Source organism: Danio aesculapii, chromosome 9, assembly GCF_903798145.1.
Source record: "Danio aesculapii chromosome 9, fDanAes4.1, whole genome shotgun sequence".
Taxonomy (NCBI): domain Eukaryota; kingdom Metazoa; phylum Chordata; class Actinopteri; order Cypriniformes; family Danionidae; genus Danio; species Danio aesculapii.
The window spans coordinates 17,421,197-17,432,120 of record NC_079443.1 but is presented as its reverse complement, the minus strand read 5'-3'; the positions used below and the strand labels follow the sequence as shown (position 1 = coordinate 17,432,120).

The 10,924-nt window shown below is 37.6% G+C and overlaps 1 protein-coding gene across 2 annotated transcripts; it reads left to right on the top strand.

Moving 5' to 3' along the window:
- Nucleotides 1-5,715: 5,715 nt before the first annotated feature.
- Nucleotides 5,716-8,674, top strand: pou3f3a (POU class 3 homeobox 3a). Of its 2 annotated transcripts, none has more exons than XM_056466112.1 (2): nucleotides 5,716-7,524; nucleotides 7,748-8,674. In XM_056466112.1, exons 1-2 carry the CDS (start codon nucleotides 6,298-6,300, stop codon nucleotides 7,856-7,858), a joined length of 1,338 nt encoding a protein of 445 aa, XP_056322087.1. In that variant the 5' UTR covers nucleotides 5,716-6,297; the 3' UTR covers nucleotides 7,859-8,674. The 2 variants fall into 2 exon arrangements, with proteins under 2 accessions (XP_056322087.1, XP_056322089.1); XM_056466114.1 differs by having other exon boundaries at nucleotides 5,716-7,564.
- Nucleotides 8,675-10,924: the final 2,250 nt, after the last annotated feature.

Below are 10,924 nucleotides of genomic sequence, written 5' to 3'. Positions count from 1 at the left end.
GTCTGCTTTTATCTTTAAAACGAACGCTATGGGGCAGTATGACTGCATTCCTTTTCTCGCGTACAAGTTGACCAAGACAACGGGGTTCCAGTCTGGTGAAGAATTGTTCCAGAAAGCAGGTAAGACAAAAACAAAAGCTACAAAATAAAATAAACAATTAAATAACAGGGTGAGGATGTGGTGAAATCTGAAAATGTTGTAAAATTCGGGGGGCTTTTCTTTTTCTGGATTGCTTTTCATCTGTTGGTTATATAAGTCAGTAAATCAGTCCTTGGACAGCGCCCTTTGGTGGATTTATGTGAGAACAGCAGGCACGAATGGCACTCGTGAGAGAAATTTGAGATCTGAAAATGCATACACAACGGCTTCTGGTGGATTTGTGAAAACAAAAACTACAAAAAAACGTACCTTCCTGGAACGCATTTTAATCTCTCCAGGGGTTCGTAATCAGAATGAGCGTGGGTTGGCAATGTGAGTTTGAACACCCATTTCACGTGACATTTATCGCCATACTAAAAGCAGCGGCAGATCGTTCACCTCAGATCTTGAAAATTAAATAAACAGCAAACTGCAAATCAACAACATCAGTACACAGCATATGTATTTTAATAAAGTTAAATAGGTTAAATATGTATTAATTAGAATATAACCCTTTCCATTTAGTTGCTGTGGCTGGTATTTACATGTTTCGGTTGTGTTGTGTCACATTTAATCCAAACAACCAAATTGCTTGTAGCTAGAATCTTGATGCGTCGTAGGCTGTTAGGACATGGTGTAAGAATTTTTAAGAATGGGTGGAGCTAAAGAGCTCCTCTGGCATGCTTTGCTTATTGCAACTCTGATTGGTGGAATTTCTGCACTGCATTATGGGTAATGTAGTTTTTCAGCAGAAATTATATTATTAAGCATGACATGTTTGGCAATTACTTGAATTATTGTCTACCCACTTTTTGCCATAGGGCAAAAACATATTATGGGGAGAATCATAACATTAAGGACTTTGATTCGAAGTTAATAGTTTTATGTAAATTAGACAAAAAGACATTATATGTAAAGTACACAAAAACATGGATTCCTAAACATTTAACAATAGATGTAACTTCACAACGCACAATATCTTCAACATAATGTGAATCTGCCCAAAACTGCTAATTTCTATACATTACTTGAATACTTAGCCAGATGAGATGGCGCATACGAGCGCAGAGAGGACAGAAGGAAAGATAATCCTAGCCATCCTGCCCCTATAAAGGAGCTTTCACTGAAAGAAGGCCTTGTGTATCTTGTGTTTATCAGAGGGACTTGCTCTTACCTGCAGGGGCAAAAGAGATTTAAATTGCAGTGACTTGCAGAGAAAGCATTGCACATTTGAAACTTTCCTCACACTGAACAGTTTCAGCTCTCTAGCGCTGGAAATGTTCACGACATTGCTGTGATGTCACTTAAATTGGCCATCTGAAATGGTTTAGCATTCCTAATCACGCACCTGAACAAAACCTATATAGAGTACAACATAAGTTAGAAATTTGCTTGCTGCATATTTTAAAGGATACATGAGGTTGGTTGTAGTGCTGCTACAGTATAGCCGATTCCTTCTCTGGGAAGCCCATTTATACCTGCTTATTCAGTAGTGAATGTCAATAGGTGTAAATATTTCCCATGTTTTCTCTTACAAGAAATCACTCAAAAATATGTATGGAAAATAAAGGCCGGGCTGCTGAGTTAGGCCTCTGTGTGATTCAATTTCACTAGGATTTACTGTGATCCATGTGTGGATTCTCTTGGGAAATATGTGCTTTGATTAATGTAATACAGGGACTGGGGGAAATAGGTGTGTGTGTGCTTGTGTGTATGTTAGTCTCATTCATGCAACAGCGTTTTATTTAGACCCTACTAAATCAGAATATGGCTGATGGCGATATTGACAACACAGCTTCATTACTTAATTATGCATAGATTTCTTTAAACAAGGATAACACTGAATTATCTTTTAGGAAGTGTTAGGGATGAAATCAGCAAAGTTGCCTTGTAATGCATATTACGCTAATCAAATTTAGCTTTTTCCTTTCTGAAGATAATTAATGTGAGGCCCATTACACATCTGTAACTAGTAGTTTGTCATGTTTTTAAAATGCTAAAACAACATAACATAACAGCAGACATGTTGTACTATAGTAAATTGTTTACTTTTTACTTTTATAATGGGATTTACTTTTATTTTCTCTTTTTTGTGGAATATAAGCTTGCTATAAATGTGTCAGATAAATGAATTAATGTAAAAGATGCTTGAATGTGGCTCAATGAGAAAGATGATGTTAAAGGAAAATAAAAAGCACCTAAAACTGCAAGTCTGAAGTTTTTGAACTGTATTATTCTAAATGTATTATTTGCCACTGAAATTTAGGTTTAAACTGTTAAAAAAGTGAGATGTTATAAGTTAAATTATGAAATAATTTCTTGTTTTTACATATCAGATCAATGCTAAAACAACATAACAGCAAGCATTTTTGTTTTTGTTTTTAAAAGATGTGTAATAGATGTCTAATAGAACTCTAAACAGTCGTTTTGGCTATTAAAAAAGGCAAAATTATGGCTGTCAACAAAAATCTAATAGACGTCTAAGAAGAGGCCAAAACTAGACTAGTCATCAAATAAACAGAAATGAATGACTACAAAGTCTGTCTAATCTGTCTAGTTTTGGGTCATTTTTGGATGTCTAGATTTTCACTGACAGCCGAAATTCAGCCTTGTTTTAGCCAAGCTGTCTACGTTTAGATGTCTATTAAACACAAAATTGTTTGCTGGGATAACAGCAGACATGTTGTACTATAGTAAATCCTACAGATTTAAGTTTTATTCTCACTTTTGTGTGGAAATTAGCTTTATATAAAAGCATCCGATAAATATGTAAAAGATGCTTGAATGTGGCTCAGTGAGAAAGTTGGTGATGTTAAAAGAAAGTAAAAAGCATCAAAAACTACAAGTCTGATATTGTTGAACTTATTCTAAATGTATTATTTGCCACTGAAATTTGGGTTTAAACTGTTTAAAAAAGTGAGATTGTATACGTAAAATTATTAAATAATTTCTTGTTTTTACATATCATGTCAATGCTGTAAATAACATAACAGCAGACATTGTAATATAATGAATCCTACCAACTTACACTTTATTCTCTTTTGTGTGGAAATTTGCTTTAAAAGCATCTAATAAATTAATAAATGTAAAAAAATGCTTGAATGTAGCTCAATGGCAACGTTGGTGACGTTAAAAGAAAATAAAAAAGCATCTAAAACTACAAGTCTGAAGTTCTTGAACTTATTCTAAATGTATTACCTACCACTGAAATTTGGGTTTAAACAGTTTCAAAAAGTGAGATTGTATAAGTAAAGTTAATAAATAATTTCTTATTTTTACAAATGTCATTGATATTACTTTAAACGTTTTTGTAAAACTGCATTACTCTGAAATACACATGTAAACGCGTGCTGACTATTTAATAGCTACTTTCATGCAAAACACGACTTTAACCCCAAATAAAACATCCTTTCTAAAACACACGTCAATTAGTACACAAAATGAAGGCGTAACAAGAAATAAAGTATCTTAATTTACAAATGACACACTGAGCTATTGTTGAACATGACTTTGTCGGACAGTGATTGATGGATCATCTGTTTGCCCATGCCAGCTAATGTACTACATATATTTCCCGTTATAAACTTATTGGATGACCTGTTACAGAGAGGGTCATGTTAGTCTTTGCTAATTAATTCAGAACGTTGTTACGGCAAATGTCTGACTGACACTTCTCGTGGCTTTTTGATTGATCAATCTTATTTTACACTTTAGGAAATTGATTTCGGATAGGGCTTTATCAAGCAAGCAATTACACTCAGCAAATGAGCCGTCAAATAAATAATCTGTTAACATGCAAAGTTATTAAGAGTTTTAAACGCATTTGACGCACGCGAAAAGCAGGTCATAAAAATGAAGCAAATTATTTGTAAATTGCACATTGAGTAAAACTGAACTTCACATTTCATTACTAATTTATATCATTCAAAATATATTGATGTATTTAAACTTACAAAAAACGTGTAAATAAGTTTTTTACCTTAATAAATTAGTACTTTAACTTAATAAATGGTTTACAAGAAGCTTAACGAAATTGCCAAGCAGTTCATGTCATTTAACCCTCTGCATCATTTTGTTGTGATACATTTGGTACTGATTATTATTATTTATTTTTTATATGTGATTTCCTGAATTTGTAGGCTATTGTACAGCCAAACTAAGGCCCTCATTGAAAAACAAGCTCTGCGCAAATAGGCATTTTATTTTGCCTATTTTGAAAACGTGAAATACAACGCGGATCTATGTGCATTCAATAAACACAGTTGTTTGCGATTAAAACAAAATATTCAGACTGTGAGAAAGAGAGAGAGAGACAGAGAAGGAGAGGTATATTTCTTACCGCAGGAATGAATCCAGCGCAGCTCCCTCTCTCTCTTCCTCCGTCTCGAGTGAATCCCGCTCTCCTCCGCTCCGCTATTATTTTCACTTAAACATATGAAAATTTATGCAAATGAAAATCAGCACTAACTGTTCATCGCTCGCAGTGCACGAGTGTCCCTGTGCTCGACTCTATACAATAGGTTATGTGTAAGCTACACCAGGGGTCGATCAGTCATCAAATAAACAAACAACAATATAATAAATAAGTCACATTCGCCACCCAGGGTGTTTTATTTCCTTCAAGTTAATGCGATTATTATTATTTGCAAGATAATATATTTGTTTATTTTCACTGTACAGCAAATAATCTGTTTACCAGAGTTCCAAAAAAAAAAAAAAAAGCAAAAAAAAAAAAAAAACAATATTACATATCTGGCGTTTATTACACGCATGCTGTTTATAAGTGTTTTGTTTTTGTATAGCCAATTTTAAGTATTTCCAGTTAGGCCAGAGGGTGGATTTTAATTTAAAAACTGAATGGGCTAAATAAAGCTTAAAACGGTTCAAGGCTCGTGCTTTGAAATGGTTTAACTTCTTAAAATTAATACAAACTATAAAGGATGTTTTTCGTTAGGTTGTTGTGTACGTAATTATATAACAGCAGATTACATACATTTCACGGATAAAAATCTAATCTATGCTTACTTCATTTGTACCCCTAAGCAAGCAAGTGCCGAAATTCCTAATCTTTTATCTGCCTGATGTTTGCATTGTTTTATATCTTCTGTTCTCTTCTTTGTTTGTTATGTGTGCATAGATCAAATATCACACACAATTATGAATTAATTTGCTATTATAATTTTAAGATTTGAATGCCTATTGCAAACAAAATCGTGAAATAAAAAATCGACGAGGAAAAAACAAGCCAAAAACATCTCCAACAACAAAAACAAAACATCTTAAGCGTCCTTAACAGCATATAATGTAGTGCACTGTACTAGAATTATATCAAGCAAAGCTTCCAGTTCAGATAGAAGGTCTAGTCACTATTATTCGTATGTTGACATATCCAAATTAGACATAGCAAATTGCAACGCCTTGACGTGATTTCTTAGCTGCGCCCTAAGATCTGTCACTCTCCCGAAGGATATCCAATGAGCATCAATCTCGCAGAAACTTCCTCGCGGTAATTGGGTGAAGGATGTGGATGGTGTGCGCACGCGGGGGCTGAACGTAAACATTCGCGTGCTCTCGCGCTCAGAGAGAGGAACGGAGCAGGCGAGGACAGTAAAAGCTCTTCATTGCGCGTGCATTTTATAGACTTGTTGGCGACCGATTACATCGAAGATTAACGTCTGATGGACTTTGTGAAAAGAACAAATACGAGAAGGAAGGCTCTGTAAGAAAACGCGATCCGCTGGACAAGAGAGAAGTTTTAAAAGGAGCGTCCACTTGATAAGCCTCCACATCAAGTGAGGAGCGCGCGCGATGAAGTTCGGCGTGGGATTTGTGTAATCTTCACATGAAGTTGATGTGAAGAAGTTTTTAGTTTCACAAACAATGACATTAAGAATGGAATGCAATTAAAAAATAACTTCCATGCATAATGTGGATTTCTACGCAGAAACTATTTATTTGTCTTTGATAAAAGAGGATTTTGACGGAAATATTTTGCCATATTTTGCTGTGTTGTCGGTGGACTAAATCAGAATACCACGCATACTTTTCCAGCTTGAATAATTCATGAAATAGTGCGTGCCTTCAAGACTTGGAAACAAAGTTACAACAATTTGGGGAGGGGGAATAATAAGTAGAAATTGTTCAAAGTGGTGAGGAGGGATGGCCACAGCGGCTTCCAACCCTTACCTGGCCAGCAGCACCATTCTCTCATCAGCCTCGCTCGTGCACTCGGAGTCCGGAGGTGGTGGCATGCAGCCGGGAAGTGGTGCAGTAACATCGGTGTCGGGAGGTTACAGAGGAGACCCCACGGTCAAGATGGTGCAGAGCGACTTCATGCAAGGAGCCATGGCGGCCAGTAACGGGGGTCACATGCTGAGCCATGCGCATCAGTGGGTCACCTCACTGCCCCACGCGGCTGCCGCAGCCGCCGCCGCCGCAGCCGCCGCAGCAGCGGAAGCCGGCTCACCTTGGAGCTCCAGCCCAGTCGGTATGGCCGGGAGCCCACAGCAACAAGACGTGAAGAGCAATTCAAACAGGGAAGACCTGCACTCGGGCACCGCTTTGCACCACAGACCCTCACATTTAGGGGCTCACCAGTCGCACCAAAGCGCATGGGGTGGCACCACAGCCTCCCACATCTCCACCATCACGGGGGGACAGCAGCAGTCCCAGCAGTCTCTCATCTATTCCCAGCCTGGCGGTTTCACAGTCAACGGCATGTTAAACCCTCCCGGGAGTTTAGTGCACCCTGGGCTGATGCGGGGAGAGTCTCCAGAAATGGATCACCATCATCACCACCACCACCATCAGCAGCAGCACCCCCATCACCACCACCACCAGCACCATGCGGGAGTGAACAGCCACGACTCGCACTCAGACGAGGACACGCCGACCTCCGACGACCTGGAGCAGTTCGCCAAACAGTTTAAGCAGCGTCGGATCAAACTGGGCTTTACTCAGGCCGACGTGGGGTTAGCGCTGGGAACTCTTTACGGAAATGTTTTCTCTCAGACCACCATTTGCAGGTTCGAGGCTCTCCAGCTGAGCTTCAAGAACATGTGCAAACTCAAGCCACTGCTGAACAAGTGGCTGGAGGAGGCCGACTCGACCACGGGCAGTCCCACCAGCATTGACAAAATAGCAGCCCAAGGCAGGAAGCGAAAGAAGCGCACTTCCATCGAGGTGAGCGTGAAGGGAGCCTTGGAGAGCCATTTTCTGAAATGCCCCAAACCGTCGGCGCAGGAGATCACCTCTCTGGCCGACAACTTGCAGCTGGAAAAAGAGGTGGTCCGGGTCTGGTTCTGCAACCGAAGGCAGAAGGAGAAGAGGATGACGCCACCCGGGGTCCCCCAGACGCCCGAGGACGTGTACAGCCATGCCGGCAACGTGAGTGCAGACACACCGCCTCCGTCCATGGACTGCAAACGTATGTTCACTGAGACGTAGAACACATTATTTGTATATACACTTCAAGTCAGCAAGATATTATAAGTATGCTATGTATATATTTTACAAGAGAACTCAAAAACTGCAATCTTTAAAAAAGCTCTTCGTTTTATCCTCCAATGTCCCTAACGTTAAATGACTGTGTTTGCTCTGTGTGTTTCAGGGGAGTTTTGTGGTAGATTACTTAAAAGGTGCAAGTTTGAAAGATGAACCGGACAGCAACCACAACGTGACAACTGCGAGCTCCTATGGCCAGGAGATTCTGGTGCACTGACACCGAAATCATAACCAGCCCAAAGCCAACATAAGACTTTATGGATTGAAATTACAAAAGAACTCCCAAGGACATGGATCAATGCAGACAAACATTAAATATTAAACAGTGGAAGAATTTACCCCAGGACACGTATCAATTTTACGCACAGGAATTATATTTCTCATTTTAACAAAAACGGAATTGTCTTGTCTACTCTTGGAGCAGTATGTGCAAACAAACTACACCTTTTCTATTTCATAGTATTTTTGTGGACCACACTTCTGTGAATAGCTTTTACACAGAGAAAACTCTTAAGAAAAAAAAATGGAAAAAAGATTGATTACTCTCAAGCTGCACTTATTTTCCAATTTCAGCCGACCCCTTGTAAACTCATTTTTGTTGTTGTTTGGCTGAATAATCGTGGATATTGCCCTCTCTTCACTGCTTTTTCCAGGCAGATTTTTTGGTGGGTTTTGATAACAAGTCTGTGTAAATTTGGCAATATGAATTCTCTGTGTTGATTTAAATGATTTGCTTTATATTTTTCACTAAAATCAATTTCAGATATTTTCAGGAGCAATGACAGATTTGTTGCGCGCTGTGATGATGAATTTCAACCTAGTAGCATCTCTTGTAGGCCTTCCCCCTGCCATTTTAAATACTGATTATATTTTATACTGTTAGTATTACGCTTGTTATTATACACAGATATTGTACACACACATTGACGAAGCTGAAACAAACCGTTGTCAAAACGTTTCCCCGTGGTTGTTATTTAAGTTCAGTACTGACTCAGCGAGAAGTGAATGAGAACAATAAATCTGATATAGCTTCCAGATGCATCGGTGCAACTTTCTTTTTCTTTATTTCTTTCTTTCTTACAATCGTTATTTCTTGCGCAACTTGTATAAACATTAAAGCTAAATCACAAATGCAACACATAATTGTTTGATTTGCTTTGGTCTAGAAAGCAAGTGTTTGATATGCATACAGACATTTTTTTATTTTAATCCTTTTGACCCTTGGCCTGAATATTAGCCGTAAAACTGAATGGTTTCACCTTCATTGTCACAATTCATTATTCCTTGTTTTGCTTTCTATCAGCATGTTTGTATTTATATTTATAAAGAAATAGTCATAACGTAATTGTAGGCTATATATTATCTGCTTTTCACGGCGTTTATTTAAAAAAAACCTCGTACGTCGTCGATGCACAAAGCAAATAACGCAATACATTTTACATTTGATTATAAAACTTTTTCCGTCGAATAAGTATAGACGAGATTCCAAACAATCCAAACCTGTTTGGGTTTTTTTTTTGTATTGTGTTTTATCAGTTTTAAATTATACATTATACTAATTCATGTCGATTTATTTTCCCCATATGCTTAATATAAATTATGAAAACATTCTGAGGCTTCCTTGTTTCTAAAATTAAACAAAGAAATGTGTGTATGTATAAATCATCTTACAAATCACGATCAAAGAGACATGGAAATCTGTTGCACTATTCAGCTTTATCTTCCTCTCCACAAATCCCCATTAAACCAGTTTAATAATTTCCATATTTTACTTTACGTACTGTGACTTCCCCACACTAGTGCTTTGAAAGTTTCCTTTTTTTCCTGGTTTGATATACACATATGACTTATAAATAATGGTTACCATCAACGCAATTTTGGCCTCAATGCATAACCCATTTAACACTTTCATTGGAATATTTCATATTTTAATATTGCAAACAATATATATTGTTTATCCCGGGTCATTTCAGTAAAGAGCAGGAGTAAATAATACAAAAACTCCAATATCTTAGCATTAAACAAACTACAGAATTGTATTTATTGGAATTCAAATGAATCATATTAAACTTGCGTGCCTTCAGCAAACAATTGGTTTATTTCGATTTATTTTGAGAACGTGCATTTAGTCAAATCAATTTCCTTTATTTAATTATGTTTCAAATTTAAATTTGAAAAAAGAACAAGCGTCCCGCTCAGCGAGTGACGTAATTTGGAATCCATTCCGTGCACGCTCTAAAGCAGGGGTGAATTTGTATGCATGGAAATTCGTATTCTTGCCACGTAGCTCTCTGAGTGCAAAGGGCCTAGATCCTTCCATCAGATTGCAATGTAAAAGCGTGCAAAAACGATTGTGTGACTGAATTGCCTTTTTCTGTAAACCGACCGTTTCTGCTGGGGAACAGCACAACTGTTGGCCCTTAATTTTCATCAAGACAAGTTTGGCGATTTTTCCCATTTGTATTCACTTCTGCTATGTTTAAAATAGCTGGCTTTGCACTCTTTCACCAAAGGCGCAACACTAACCTTCCAGCTGAACGGAGCTTCTGTTGAGACGCGGGAGCGCAGCTGATGTTTTTTTTTTTTGGAACTTTTGTGTGGTAGTGTCTATTCAGCCAAACCAAGCCAAGTCCTTCTCTTGAAGATTTAAATTTCGCGGATGATTTACCGTACATCCGTTGCGTGGCAACGGAATTCAACCTGTGGTTATAAGCGCGCGCCCCACCCTTCATGCAATAGGCTATACTCAATGTTAATAGCAGCACACACACGACCATAATAACTCAGTTGTAAATCTTTCTGTTCAAAGCTGTCCGAAATGCACTTTATTTGCAAGTTTAATATTAGCTGCAATAAAATTGATGAAAACATATATTCAGCCTGCACTACTGTTTTTGCGTTCAGATTCTATTTGCATTGAAATATTATATTTTTAGAAAATTAAGTAGACTTTTGTAAAAGTAGCCTATATTCACAATAGCCTAACCCCAAAGTAAACTTTGTCATTAAAACATTGTGTCCGTCAGTTTTTAAGAGAAGCAGGCTGTTTAGCTAATGAAAAGGCATCAGCTGTACATTCTTAATAAACTTCACGATAATAATGACAATTATAAATAACATTTCGATTATAAAAACATTTGTATTCCCCCTTATAGCCTATTGTAATACTTAAATATAAAACCTCCAATAGCCCAAAAATATGTGAGTTAAAAATATGTGCGTAGGTTTAGTCTCTGCGATACAGTAACAAACACACATATACATACAGTACTGTATAAAGTAC

Coding starts and splice junctions, on each gene's coding strand:
- pou3f3a (XM_056466112.1), top strand. CDS start 6,298: ATGGCCACAGCGGCTTCCAACCCTTACCTGGCCAGCAGCACCATTCTC. Junction 7,525..7,747: donor TGTACAGCCATGCCGGCAAC/GTGAGTGCAGAC, acceptor TGTGTGTTTCAG/GGGAGTTTTGTGGTAGATTA.